Below are 14,976 nucleotides of genomic sequence, written 5' to 3'. Positions count from 1 at the left end.
TATTCCAGGTTTTTTTCCTATCTACCTGTATGTTTATAAAACAGCTGAGGCCATATTTTGTAATTTTGTATTTCTAAATTTCTAATTGTGTATACTTTTAAAAACTTTGCTTTTCCTATGTCGTTAAAAACTCATAAAATTCATTTTTCTAAAGCTCAATATTTTACTAAGTATAGTAATTTGCTGAATCATTCTCTTCTTTGGACTTTTAGGTTGGTTCCAATCTTTTGCTCTTTCAGATAAGCCATATGAACATGAAAAACCACAGAGTTTTCTCTGATTTCAAATGATTTCTATAGTTCAGATTTATAGCAGTAAGATTACTGGGTCAAAGGGTTTGAACATTTTCAGGCTCTGGATGCCTAGTGAGGAATCGCTTTCAAGGTGAATAGGCTGTATATTCACTGACCATGGTGTGTGAACTTTCCTGATTCTGGGGCTGGCTGTTAGCTCTCTGCTAATTTGATAGGTGACAAGTGGTATTTTATCAATGCTTGAATTTGCATGCCTTTGATACTTCTGAGACTGAACTCCTTTTCCTCATCTGAATTTCAACAGGACTTCTTTCCTAATTCTGAGTGAGGGATGCTGCCAGGAAGGGCGCCTGCCTCCACACCCGGCTGGGCCCACACCCTGCCAGCCACTGAGCCCACTTGGAAGCTCAGGCCTCACACGATGCTAGTGCTTGGTGACCTCACACTTAGAACGTGGCAGGAAGAAGAGTTCAAAGGGAGGGAAGAGTGACCGAATGGGAACATTGGGAGAGCCAGCCCATGCGCCCACTCCTTCCATCTGTCAGTGCACCCAACTGTGTTGCTAACAAGTCTCCCTCCCGCTAACATGAGCTGTGTGAGAAAATGCCAAAGCATTTTCAGGCTCTTCCATTTACTTTTGAACATTTCAGTAAAATGGGAAAATCAAAGAATATCTTTACTTAATACAAGAAGTTTAATTCCATAAGGGCCTTATAATTAGAACATGGCAAAAGCAAACTCATACTGAGTTTAATGTCAATTATTCAACAGTCCTGGCTTATGTCAGGGGTTCTCACACTGTAAAGTAAGTTAGAATTCGCTGGAAGGCTTGTGAAAAACAGAGCCCTGGGCTCCATCCTGGAGTTTCTGATGCAGCAGGTCTGGGGCGGGCCCGAGAATTTGCACTTCTAACAAGTTCCCAGGTGAGGCTGATTCTGCTGGTCCAGGAACCCCACTTTGAGAACCACCACTCTAGCCAACCACTATTTCCATATTATTGTCTTGCATGAAACGAATGTTGGCTGACAGCCGGGACTTCCTTCAACACAACACCAGGTGAACCCACAGAAAAGAACTCCTTGGGTTAGGTCTTCGCTGCTCCCAGACCAAGTTAAAGTTCTGTGCCAGTGGTTCTCAAGCTTGACTGGACAGTGGAGTCACCTGGAGAGCTTTAAAAAATACTGATCCCTGGCTGCCACACCCACAGATTCTGACTTAGTGGTCTGTGTCTGGGTCTGGTCTGTGTCTGTTAGAGCTCCCCAGGGGAGTCTAGTCACAGCCTGAATGGTAAAGCCATGATTCTGAGGCCATGGTTCTCCGGGTGTGGTCCCTGACCAGCAGCATCACCTGGGGCAGTGGTTGGATAAGCAGACTCTTGAGTCCCAGTCCATAGCCACGGAGCCAGAACCCGAGTGGGGCCTAACTGTCTGTGTTCTAACAAGCCCTCCAGGGGATGTTGATGTTGGTTAGATTAGAACCCTTGCTCCTAATGGGATATTCTGTCCAAGCCAGCTAGGCACTGATTTGGTATTCACAGAATGATTCAAGTGGGTCTGTGGCTTAGAGGAGAGAAGGCAGCCGTGCTGTACTGGCCTCCGGGCCCTAAGTCAGCAGATTTGCTGCAGGAGAAGGGTCTTCAGCCAGGCTCCTCCAGCAAAGGGCATCTCCCTCCCTCCCTTCCTCTCTCCCTCCCTCCCACCAGGGCACAGTTGCAGGTGCCTCGCATGCAAGCAAAAACTGCCCCATGAAGAAAATGCAACTACCTGAAGGTCCATCTCGGCCAAGCTGATGAGCATCCGTGCTATAAACCTTTGCCAGAAGCCAACTGGAACGAAGCTCATCTTAAACACCCTCTGAATGGTGTTGGCCGTGGGATGCCGCATGCCGTGGGTGTCCAGGCCAGGTTTGGATGGAAGGAGATGTGGCAGGAGATAGCTGAAACACACCAAAGGGGGCTGGTGAACCAGGGGCCTGAGCTCTGCTGCAGGGCCCTGACCCCAGCAGACGGACTGGCCTGGGGCAGGCTCTGCTGAAACAGCTCAGGCTGCCCGGTGCCTTCCTCCCAGGGCCTTGGAATCTTATTTTTAGATAGAGGGGGTAGTTTATATGCTTCGAATAAATGCTCCAAGAGAAAATGAAGATAGGCACAGTGAATCTGTTTATTGACGTCTCTAAGATAGAGACTAGAATACGGCTAAGGGAAGACGTGGAAACATCTGTGGTCATAAACAGACACAGCAAATAGTAGTTAATTCTCTGTAAACTGGGTTGCGACTGGGGAGTCACTTAAAATTAACTTTGGATGGTGAAGGAAAAACAAATACAGCTGCACAGTTCTAAGGACAATGTAGATATTGGGGTCAGAGAAAGGTTTTTGGCCTTAGAAGCTATTTATTGTTCTTGACCAGTTGAAACAACACAGTTGCCTTAAAAGTTCGAATGAGGCTGTTTGTGCAAAAGAGCGATGTTTTATGAGAGCACTCTTACTCATAAAAGCGCTGAATCACAGTGTCAGTGAGCCATTCATGACTGTGATCATTTGGAAACAGCTGAAACGGGGGAGTTCCCTCTAAGATTTCCCTGAAAACCAGCATCTTCTGTGTGCCCTGGAGCTGAGGCGGCCTTGGGCAGAGCCTTGGATGTGCCCTTTTCTTAAAGGTTTGCCTTCAACTCTCCTAATCCTTTAAAAATACATCAGTTTAGGTCCTATAAAACGTCTTTAGAACTTTCTGAAAGGGAGCCCTGAAAATATTGTAGAAGGAAAATTCAATGACAGCCTGGTGGGCGGAGCACCCAGGGATCAGTCCTGGCTCTGTCTTCAGCACACAGCTTAACCTCATTGCGATTCTGCTTCCCTGATGTGGGAAGAGAAAGGATACTGACCTCAAAGGGTTAGAGAAGGATGGACAGGGGGCAGATGGTGAAGTTTTAGGTCCTTTTCAGCCATTACAGGTCTTGGGTGAAAGGACCTTCTCAACCACCCCAGCTAGAGTGCCTTCTCCACAGCCAGGTGTTCTCCAGCAGATGCCCTGATTTAGTCCTTTAAGTTCTGAGAAGTCCTTCTTTATCTCTCTGACCTCCCCAAACAGGAGGCCCTTGTCGGTGCCCAGTGTGATTTATCCTGCTTCTTCCGCCTGCATCATGCTCAGCTTGGATCTCACGGGACCCCCTACACTGCCTGTGTGCTGCAGCTTCCTGCTTCTTTCTACCTGGCAGGTGTCCCCTGGGCAAGGGGAGGGAGCACGCTCTGCACCCAGGTGCCCCAGTACGCAGCGCACAGAGCAGGTGCTCAATATTTTTGAAGGCAGAGGAGACTTAGAAGCCAGCATGGCAAGTGAAGAGATTTAAACTGACTGGCAATGGAAGCCCTGCTCAAGGTGAGCGGAGCCCTGGGAGACCATTGGCACCTCCTTAAAAGTGATCACTAGTAGGGCAAGGCTGTCCCAGGGGAAGAGCCTGGGGAATTAAGAGGTGAGTTCTTCATGTGCCTGTTGAACATAAGTCTGTGAAGACCTGGGCACTGTGTGGTGCCTGCACTGCGGAGCTGGCTCACACTATGTCCCTGAGGTTGTCTCAGCAGTCGGGCAGGAGCCTTCCCTGAGTGCTGACAGCCAGCGAGTCCCCACCTGGAAGGTACACGAACACTCAGAAGTGTAGGGAGGTTCAGAAATGCCCTGAAGGTTTTCCCAGGGACTGGAGGCGTTCAGGACTGCAGGTTGAAAACCATGCTCTAAAAGGAGCAGCAAATGCCTTTGTTTTTGATGATAGTGTCGTCGACCATATAAAACCTTATGGTGCAAGGAGCTGGAACTCCTTGTCCCTGGGGCACAAGGGAACCATTATACCTGTGCTAAGATGGAAAATGCTTGGACACTCCTGACTTTAGATGGAACCAGACACCATTGGCTATGAGCACTTAACACAAAGATGGAAACAATAACAGTACTGATAATCCTTGATGTCCTTGAAGCTCACAGGTGCAGGAGACACTTCTCATAGTTTACACGTATTATCAAATTTAATCCTCACAATGACTATAATACTAGTAGATAATAGTATTATTCTCATTTTACAGATGAGAAAAGAAAGGAAGTTGGGACTTGCTTTTACATAGTGCTAATATCTCCTCATTCCTCTAACCTGTTGATAAAATAACCAGAAAATTGTCAGATTCTGGCAGTGTTGTAAACTCACAGACTACTTCACTGTGTGCTTTTTCATGGGCCAAAGTCAAGGACACACCTGGGCCATGGTGTGAGGGATCATGTGGGTTTTGAATTCCTCTTTGGGGTTTCTCTTTTTAGGACTCAATCTTGGCCCTCATGAAGCTGGAACAGGAAGGACTGAGGCCCCCTCCCATAGTCATAAGACCAAGTGGAAATCTCAGAGAGAGATGGCCCAGGGCTGGCTCCCAGGAGACCCAGTCTGTGCTGATGGAATTGCTGGGCTGGCCACACAGGGTCCAGGGCAGCTCCCTGGGAGTCTCCTGTGGGCATCCCCCCAGAGCTCTGGGGTTGAGGGGCAGGGTGGTGACAAGTTCTATGACAGATGAATGGAAAAGGTCTGTGGATTTGGCATCCTGGTTACTGCCTCAGGGCCAACATCAGCATCAGACCCAGGAAATGGCTGAAACTGAAATTAGGGCAAGGAGGCCCTAAGAACCAAGCTGGTTTAGGTCAGAGCATCATTAGATTTAACCCACACGCCCCTTCAGCCCCTGCCCTCCCTGCATTTTGAAGCTGGGCTGTATAATTAGCACACACATCTTTGTTACTTACTCCATTTTTATTCATCAAATAACCAAGCAATCAACCTCCCAAAGCATGAAATTCCCAAAGTTACCTTTAATGCCATTGCCATTCTTGCATGTTTTCCTACACCTTTTCAATAAATGGATTTCTTTGAACCCCCTGAAAAGAGACATCCAAGGCACAGGAAGGAGCAGCCAGCCGGGGGACCGGCCAAGCCCACCCCCTGCTGCCCCAGCCCAGGCAGGCAGGTCATTATCATGACCCATCCCTGGAAATCTTGCTCAAGCCACCAGTGGTCCCAGCCCTAATTCCTTCCTCTAGGGAGCAACCGGCACAGCCCAGTCCGTGGCCTCACCTGTCGTTGGCGACGGGCAGAGCTATCTCAAATTTGGCCAGGAACTGGAAATACTGCTCTTCCGTCTGCTTTGTGAAGCCGGTCCCAACCAGCAGCATCCTGAGGTCCTCCGCCCTGATCACCCCGTTCTTGGCCACCGACCTGGAGCCCTTGATGTTGAAGATTCTCTGCAGACATTCAGACAACCAAATGGGGTCGAGGAAGTAGAGGTTCCTCAGGCCGTGGCTGGTGTCCGGGAAGTGGAGCAGGGTGCCAGTTTCAATGAGGAAGCTGATGGCTGCCCAGGGGAGGGGATGAGGGAACAGTGTCAAACAAAGGGCAAAAGGGACTCTGGGTGACCTCCTCCTAAGGGGGCCAGGTTACAGATTCTTCTTAGGAAGCAACCAACACTCCCAACACATGGGGACCTTCACATGTTTTCAAGAGGCATCTTGTAACTCTTGCCAATGTGCTGATCTCCATTATTCATGGATTCCATCTTTGCAAATTCACTTACTCGTTAAAATTGATTTGTGACCCGAAATTGATACCTGAAGTGTCTTTGCAGTCATTTGCAGACATGTGCAGAGCGGTGAAAAATTTGAGTGCCCCTCCCCAGGGCCCTGTGCCTGTGCCTGCTGGTACCCACCTGATCCCGTCTCCCTGCCCACCTTCCCAGCCCACCCACCGGACTGTAGGTCCTCGTAGTCCTTGATGTCATTGTCAGGCATCTGCTCTACCAGCTGCTCCAGCTGCCTGTCCGTCAGGTACTGCACATCGTCGCTCAGGCCGCGGCGCTGCTGCTCCGCCAGCACGGCCTCCTGGAGGCTCAGGTAGCTCCTGGGTATCTGGGACAGGTGGGCAAGGCTGGGCCCTCAGGTGTGCCCAGCCAGCCTGGTTCGCCTGCCACCCTCCAGAGGACTGAGTAGGTGGAATGCTTCCTGTCACTGTCCCACCCCTCCCTTCCCCCAAGAAACTGCTCACATGGGGACCACACAGTATATACAGCACATGGGTTTTACAGTAGAAAGAGAGAGGGAGGTACAGTTCCCCTGACACATGGGAAGCAGGCCCCTCTGGCTTTAAGGGGATGAGAGGTACCCACCAGCCTCCCTGCGAGTCGCTGGCAGCCAATGGTGCTGCCCACGTCTTTCATGCTGCACGTGACGTGGAAAATGAGCTGCCGCAGCCCTTCCTGACCTTCCAGGCTCTTACAGGAAAGCTCACTGTGAGTGCAAAAACGAACCGTGCTTATTCATAGTACCTCCCCTCTCTGACAAGCACTGCAGTGCCTCTGTTTTCCTAAGTGTTTCGTCCCAAACACTGGCAAGTTGAGAAAACTCATGAGAGATAGACATAGAAATTTAATGAGGCCTTACTTGATGCAAAGCGTGGTGCTGGGGGCACCACAATGTGCTGCTTTAGTCTGTCTTCCCAACGTGCCCACTTTACAGAGGAGGAAAGTGAGGCATGCAGGCACCAGGTGACTCCCAAGGACACAAGCTGGAAAGGACCAGGCTTGGGTGGGACTCAGGTTTCTGACCCAGAGCCAGCACTCCTATCATCGCAGGCCCCAGGGGGCATTCTCAAGGGCACTCGAGGAATTCCTGAAAGCCCCGTCCTGTACTCTGAGCCACATGGCATGTCTCCAGGCTGACCCATGCACCAATGTCCATGGCACTTCACCCAGAGTGAGGGAACCCAAGAGCCACCAGGGTAGCAGTCAGAGAACACTTACTAGCTGAGCCTCAGTTTCATAATCTGCAAAGTGGGCACAACAATCTCCATAACCTGCAGAGCTGTCGTGAGAATCCAAGGACAGGGTGGGAGAATCAACATGCCCAGGACACTGGTCCCACCAGCACTGGCCTATCCTGAACCCCACCCTGTGGCCCTCCCCCATCCCAGCCCTTCTGGACCACTCAGACACACTGGGAGGACCAGGACCACACCTGGGGTCTGTTCTTGATCAATGATCAACAAATGTGATGGGTGGTGTTTGAGTTTCTATCTCGTGGTCCCACTGGGGCCGTGCACACTCAGCACTGGCCCTGGGGGTGGGGAGACTTGGACAGGAAGCACAGAGAGTGTCTCCAGGCCCTGCCCTGCAAATCCTCTGGCAGCTCCTCACCCTCCCTAGGGCTGCATCTGCTCTGGGGGCCCAGCTGCCACCCTTCACCCTGGACAGGGCAACAGAGGAGCACAGCCCCTGCCTCAGGAGCCCTCTGCAGGCAGAGCAGGCGTCCCCAGGGAGATGGACAAGTGAGAGGCTGGCAGCCACAGCCCCGCGACAGGTGGGGACGAGCAGGATGCCATGGGACACTCACTGTAGGTGTTTGAAGGTGATGTCCGGGAAGCCGGTGGCCCTGGACCCGGAGGGTGAGCGGCAGAGCGCCAGCACATAGGCGCGCAGCGTGGCGATTCTCTCCACACGGAATTTGGTTTCGATTAAGTCCAGGTGTGTTCCCACCACCAGCACCACAGCGTTTGGGGCCTTGGCCTGTGAGAGAGAGTCTGGCTGGGGACGGGAATGATTCCCTAGGCAGTGGATGTGCCAACCCTGTACGCCCTGGCCCTCAACCATCACCCCGCTGCACCCCGCACTCCTCTCTGAGAACCTCGAGGGCCTGCCACGCACTAGGGGGTGTGTGAGGGCCCGTGACCCTCCCTGGGGCCTCCATCTCTGATCCCTTCAGACAGCGCCCCAGCTTCTGGCCCACGTCACCTTTCCACTGGAAGAGGGGAGCCCCGTTCCCCTCCTGGGTCCACGATGTGGGGCTCTTAAATTTAAGGAAGCAGAAAAGTACAAAAGCACCATCAACCATGTGGCCCAGGAGGGTTTTAAGTGCTTCACAGTGACCTGTGATTCTGGGGCCTCGTGACAGCCCAGCAAAGTGCAAAGCATTTCTCCCTAACCATTTCCTTTTTTCCTTTTCCCCCCTGAGAAGCGGCGGGGCCCCTGCAATGTCCTGAGGACTGAGAGCTGAAGGGCTGGCACCCCCTCACCTCGATGTTGAGAAGCCAGAACTGAAGGTTGGCCACAGCCTCCTCCCCCAGTGCCAGGTTCCAAACCACCACATACAGGGCCTTGTCCGTGAAGAAGCACTGGTTGACCGTGGCCATGCTGGCGGGGCCACCGATGTCCCAGACATTGAACTCCACAGACTCAACCTACTTGAGCAACAAGGCAGCAACAGGGAGACATTTTAGCAACCAGGGTTTTAGTCAATCAAATTGAGATAACTGATCACTATGAACGTTGTACATGGGGGCCTGGTAAAAGCACAGCCGTGGAAAAGCACGGCCTGTCCTGCTGTTTTTCTCAGGAACCAGCCATCTGAGGGAGGGAAGGGGGCCCAGCGGTTTGGAGGTGGGCTTCTGGGGGCTTCCATCTACGGCTATGGGAGCAGGGGGTCCTGGAAGCCTGGGTCCTGTGGGCAGAGGCATCTGCAGAACGTCGGAGGGCACTGTCTGCCTCCATCTCAGCTGCAGACGGTTAGGAGACATCCTGCCAGAGGAAGCCGGGGCCTGACGGCAGTGCTCACACCAAGGCTTAACCTCCATCCGAGTGAGGGCAAGGCCAAGCGGACAGGCCTCTGAACTGTGCAGGTCAGAGGGCAGTGCCCACCAAGGATGATGGGAAATGGCCCTGATGTGGGAATCTAACAAAAGATTAGTTGTTGGGCTTCGGGGAAAGGCTGTGTAAACGGTGGTTTCTCTATTGTTTTATGAGGTCAGAGTCTGGCCCGAGTAGCTAAGGCTGCACTTTTCTGTGGCAAAGAATCGTTCCCACCATGCTGCAGTTTGGCCTCCAAGACACAGCGTGCTGACCTGCTTTTTTGGTGTAAAGATGAAAATGGACAGCTGTTCTAAACTGGCTGAAGGCCCAGCCACACAGAGAGTTACGGAACTCAGTGTTCACAAGATCAGGTGGTTGTCCTTCAATGAAAGGGGTGGGGAGAAACTTGAATGATGGCAGAAAGAAAGTGGGGGCGGCCAAAGGTCAGGAAAAGTGGAAATACTAATTCACCCCTCAGACCTCGGAGAGCTATTTGCTTAAGAACAGCTGGAAGAAAGTGACATGGAATAATTGCTTAAAAAAGCAGGAGAGAATCCCGATTCTGGTTACTTTCGAGAAACTTTGGACATGCTAGGTTCACTCCTGGGGTGTTCTGGGGAAGGGGGCAGGGCTGGTGTTAATTATCTGGCCCTAATGGGCAGATCTCCATTCTCTAGAGAACTAGTTTCTGAGTCCATATTAAAATATACATTCAGCTTAAATGCTTCATGACTCGAATTGGATTTCCCTGACTTCAAGTGATTTTGTGTGAAAGACTCTGCAATAAAACTGATCTCTAGCTGGCCCTGTGCTGGGGGCTGTGGGGAAAATCATGCAGCCTCTGGCCTCAGGGTCGCTGAGTTTTCCACAAATAGCCTCCTTGCACCTGTATCCCTGTGTGGCTACATGTACCCACAAATACGGCAACAGGTAAGGGAGGCATCATTGGTGTGTATTCACACCCTGTGCCGGGAGACATAGCTCAGACCTGTGCTATAGTCCATCCCACCAATATTCCACAGGCTCTTTTCTCTGATTCAAGTGCAAGACAATTTTCATTTGTCTTATACTGAATGAAAAACAGGATGATTAATAGGTTCATTGAAGGACTCATTTTAAATAGGGCTTAGAAACTAGACCTTTCAGAACTTGGGGTGAAAGCAGGTTTTGAGGAGGACAGTGCATTCATGCCGGGGCTGCCTTCTCAGCCTTCCTGTTAGGGGCAGGTATTAGTATATCTCACTCCTACAGCAGTAGTTCATTCTCAGCCCTGGGGAGGGGCCCCGTCCCAGGCCATTTGAATCACAGTCTTTGGGGCCTGGACACTGCTGTCTTTAAAAGCTCATCAAAGCAGTCTAACCGTCAGCCAGGGTTAAGAAACACTGGCTGGAACCTCAGCTTAGCTATAACAGAAAAACTACAAGGACACGTTAAGAAATTATTCACTGCCCTTGGCAGGAGCTGGTTTGAAACACACACAGTGACCCCTGCAAATATCCTGGGCCTCAGATACCAGGCTGAGAAAATCCTGGGCTCTCTGGAGAGGAGAGAGAAGGGGCCCTGGAAGCAACCTCCCTCCCACAGGGACTCTGCATGCCAACCATCCTTGACCTTGGCTCTCGAGCCAGCCGGCCTCTGGAGCTCCCACTTGGTGGTCCTGATGGTGGCCTCGCTGTGCACCACCTGGGGGGCCCTCCCCGTCTGTAAGATCTCCAGGAGGGTGGACTTGCCCTGACGCGGAGGACCCACGATGATCATCTTCATCTGCTTACACTTCTCCGCTTTCCGCAGCTGAGCACGCAGATAAGACAGCACTGCTTTGGGGCCTGTGCAAAATCACAGTTGGGGAGAGTGGATGCTGCTGCTGACATATAGGTGGGAACATGCTCACATCTCTTGAGAAACAAAGTCCTGTCTGGAAGGAACACTTTCTGTGTGTTCTAATTGGGTGAGTTGAGAAGACTATTGGGTCTATGGAGGGAAGGCGTGATATGAATCACCCCAAAAGTGAAGTCTAAAAGTCAAGGATCTAAAGACAGCATCCTTGCTCCTACAGGTCATAGATAGTTTGATCACATGGTCAATTGCAATACAACAGTCCACAGCAACCATTGATTTCTGGATAACTTTACAGCATCTTCCCAAACACGGGAGCCAGAGGTGGGCTCCACAGGTCCCCCAGCTGTTTCCACCCCAGGTCCTTAACAACTGGACTTGAGTGCCTTTTCGAGGGGGTGACGCTGAGGAAGCCCTACCTTCTTTTCTAATCTCTGCAGGCACATTGCTGACGTTCAGGTCTTCAGTGTCCAACTGCCAGAGGTTGCCCAGCTGCCCCAGCTCAGGAGGGAGCTCTCGGAGGCCAGGATTGCTGAGGGCACACACACACCATGGGAGAACACACACACAGCAGCCCATCAGCCTCTGGGGCCTGTGGGGGCCACTGACAGTCTGTACCCCAAGCCCAACATCTTGGGCCCTGATTTCAAGTGTTCCATTTAAATACCAATTCCAAAGCCTTTCTCCCTGGGAAGCCAGTGGTACAAATGGCAGCTCTGTCTTCTGCAAATCCCCATGGCTTAGAACGGGGTCCCCTCCCCCAACTTTCCCATCTCTTCTATCATTTACACTATCCTAAGGATGATCACTACCTCTTCTTGACAAGGCAATGTAACCTGAATTATTTTATATTTTCATCAAGTTTTGCACACTGTCTGAATCCCCCAGCAATGCTTGGCAGTAGGTACTTAGTAAATGAAAGGATGGATGATTGAGGAGTTCTTCTCATTATAAATGAGTGAAATAGCAAAGAAGGTATCATTGCATCACTACCTCTGCCTTCCCTTCCCTCGCCTCTTTGACTAAGCCTGGCTCTGAAAATCCAACTGCTGCTTCTTGGTACATAGGTGGATTATTTCTCCCTGGCTTCCGTGTCCTCAGGTGGTTTACACAAGGACATTCTGCTTCCCTGGGCCAGAAGAGCCAGTGCAACTGCTCTGGCTGTGTACTTACTTTCCCAAGTAGAGTTCTGATAAGCTCTTCAGTAGGCAAACCGAGGGTGGGACTGCATCCAGGTGGTTGTCATTCAGACAAAGGACTTCCAAAGACTCACTTAGGAAGGCAGGAAATTCCAGCACACATGCTGCAAATAAATGGCAAAGCAGACTGTACATTTGAAAATAATTCTGGACCATCACAGCGTTGGAGGTGTATAAACTGGTACAACCTCTGGAGGGCACTTTTGACAAGTCTATCAGAATAAGGTGCTCATCTCATGGACCCAGGGATTCTAATTCTAGGAAACAGTCCTACAGACATCCTGGCATGTATGGCAAAGATGTAAGAACAAGCACACTCAATGGCACACTTTGTAACAGCAAAGGTAGAAGACAGCTTATATGTCCACCCACAGGGACTTGGTTAAACGAGAAATGGGATTATATACAACTATTACAAAGCACAGGGCAGGTCTACATGTATGGGTATGAAGAGATACTCAACAGCTATTGGTAAATCAAAAAAGCAAGGTGTGGAATTAGGTATCTAGAAGGCTTAACTTGTGTACCACAAAACATATGCAAACATGAGAGCAAACACTCTCCCATGAATTTAGGTATGTTATATGCATGTGTGCATACACATTACAATGCACATATGTATGCTATATGATGTTATGTGCACACACCACAATGCACACATGCATACATATGTCATATGAAGTTATGTGCATGCACATATGTTATAAGGTGTTATAAGCATGTGTACACATACCACACATGCACACCCATATGTATACGTTACATGCTGTTATAGGCATGTGTATACACACCACAAATACACATATGTGGTGTATATGTTATAATGTATGTCAGACACAAACACAGTTGCTACCACAGACACATGAAATTCCATAGTTTTCTCTGGAGAAGGAAATTACTAGTGTAATGGAGCAGGACCCTATGGGGCCTTCCCAGAACAGTCCCTCCGAACCCCATGTCCTCCTCCTGCCTCTTGTCGGTGGAAAAATTGTAGCCTCCTAGGCTTCCCCAAGTTCCAAAGAGTACATTTCATCAGAGAAGTTGAGAAAATGCAGAAAGAAAGGAAAACAGTCAAGCAAGACAAAATAATAGTTTAGCTATTAGACAAAGTCAAGGATCTTTAGTTCCTCCTCAAGAGCTATAGATAATATTCTGAGCCGTGTCCTTTGAGTTGTTTTGCAGATACTGAATCCCCCACCAGGTGGAAGAAGTTAACTGTATGCTGCCCACAAGCACATAGTCCCCAGACCAGTTGGAACCAGAAGGTTGTTGAGGTTGACTCCCGATTACCTCACCACCAACCAATCAGGAGAATGTCCACGAGCTGATCACACACCCCATAATCCCCCTCCCTCACCCTGTCTTTAGAAACCTTTCCTTGAAAGCCTTTGGGGAGTTCAGGCCTTTTGAGCACTAGCTGCCTCGACTCCTTGCTTGGTGCCTGCAATAAACACTGCACTTTTCCTTCACTACAACCTGGTGTCAGTAGATTGGCTTTACTGCATGTGGGTGAGTGGACCTGAGTTTGTTTTGGTAACACTAGGAGACTGAATATTCACTCCATGCCCTTTGGTGCAGTTCAGAAATTTTGTTTACCATATACATGTATTACTTCTTCAATTAAAAAAGCTAGTTAACTGAAAAATAATAATGTGGGCTTGGTTTTTATGCTTCCTAGGATGGCATTCTCTGAAAAACAAGTCAACTCTCTAGTATATTTAAGTGATTTCATTAATTAGGCTAATTATGAGATTACTATTAAAATCACACCAAATTTGCTGTTTCCATGGCACCAGAGTGTGTGAGTTGAGAAAGAATGTGGGGAGAGCTTGGAAACCAATGGGAATCAGAGGGTTGGATTGCAGCAGAATCTCTGAAGTGCCTTCTCCTTTCTCCTAAGGCAGGGAGAGCACACCCCTGAGGGTCCCTTTCAGCTCAAATTCAAGGTAAAACAACTGCCTCAAAGCCCTCTCAGCCGGTTCTCTGCCAGACACATGAGATAGAGAAGCTAGAATTCTTTTGCAGGGCTGAAACGATGTTCCTCTGCCCTTGATCACAGCTCCTCCCTTAACTCTGGCTTTTCTCCACACATGTAGCTGCAGTCTCAATGGTAATGGGGTAACCTGGCATCAGAGAATGTTCTGGGCGAGATGATAACAGAATACAGATATTGGCGCCTGGAAAATTTGCCCAGCTAGTGCCACGCGAATGGCCCCTATGGAAATAAATGTGTAACAGACTTTTAAAGACAGCTTTGTACTAGTCCTTGTTCTACAAGAAAAATGTTCAAAAAGACTTCTTTTTTTTTTTCAATGAAAAAGAATGATCAACTTCAGCCCTAATTCCCATGGAAAGAACATCAAGAATAAGAAAGGCTCACTTTCTTCCCAGAGAACACGTTCTGAACACATGGCTTCTGTGCTTTCCAATTTTAAAGTTTCACCTTGGTGTTTATGAAGCCTCTTTAAGTAACGGACGGATGAAATAAAGGACCTATACTGCAAACAGAGGCAACACCTGACACAGACCTCCTGGCCCAGAATGGAAACTCTGGAAACTGGGCTGGGCAGAGCACAGCTCAAGGTATTTATGAGCCGTAATTATTTATTCATAAGCTATTTATGACTCAGCTGGTCTGAATTTTACTGTAAAAATGGCTCTCCAAATTATTTTTGGACAAGGCCACTGTGCCAACATGACTACTTGAATGTACTTAAATCTACCTGGAGTTTTACTATCCATATGCAAACAAGTATAGATTAATCCCTTACCCGAGGTCAACAGCCTGAGAGAATAACCCTGCTGAGGAAAAGCGTTTGCAGTGGGTCTCTCCTTTTCACCAGGTGTGGGCCTCAACTTTCTACTCGAAATTGAAAAGATCAAGAGGCTTTTGTCATGTGCCAACAGCACAGCACCATCCATCTCTGCCAGGGAAACTCCCAGAGGTGTGGCCTCTCCCTTAGCTCCAGACACATCCTGCGGGCCACCAGCAGGGCCTCCAGAACACAGGTACATGTTTCTGTCCCACTTTTCACTGTGTGCC

General features: G+C 49.5%; 1 protein-coding gene across 4 annotated transcripts in view; it reads right to left on the bottom strand.

Moving 5' to 3' along the window:
* LRRK1 (leucine rich repeat kinase 1) overlaps positions 1 to 14,976 on the bottom strand; it is a 114,898-nt gene that overhangs the window by 26,380 nt on the left and 73,542 nt on the right. For all 4 annotated transcript variants that reach the window (XM_061180000.1, XM_061180001.1, XM_061180002.1 and 1 more), the window contains 9 exons: positions 11,908 to 12,037; positions 11,154 to 11,266; positions 10,510 to 10,724; positions 8,346 to 8,510; positions 7,667 to 7,839; positions 6,445 to 6,565; positions 6,028 to 6,187; positions 5,361 to 5,637; positions 2,018 to 2,189 (listed from right to left, as the gene is read on the bottom strand). In XM_061180000.1, coding sequence (XP_061035983.1) covers positions 2,018 to 2,189; positions 5,361 to 5,637; positions 6,028 to 6,187; positions 6,445 to 6,565; positions 7,667 to 7,839; positions 8,346 to 8,510; positions 10,510 to 10,724; positions 11,154 to 11,266; positions 11,908 to 12,037 — 1,526 coding nt within the window. The remainder of the gene's footprint in view (positions 1 to 2,017; positions 2,190 to 5,360; positions 5,638 to 6,027; positions 6,188 to 6,444; positions 6,566 to 7,666; positions 7,840 to 8,345; positions 8,511 to 10,509; positions 10,725 to 11,153; positions 11,267 to 11,907; positions 12,038 to 14,976) is intronic.

Source organism: Eubalaena glacialis, chromosome 2, assembly GCF_028564815.1.
Source record: "Eubalaena glacialis isolate mEubGla1 chromosome 2, mEubGla1.1.hap2.+ XY, whole genome shotgun sequence".
Classification (NCBI taxonomy): Eukaryota; Metazoa; Chordata; class Mammalia; order Artiodactyla; family Balaenidae; genus Eubalaena; species Eubalaena glacialis.
This window is presented reverse-complemented; position numbering and strand designations above follow the sequence as displayed.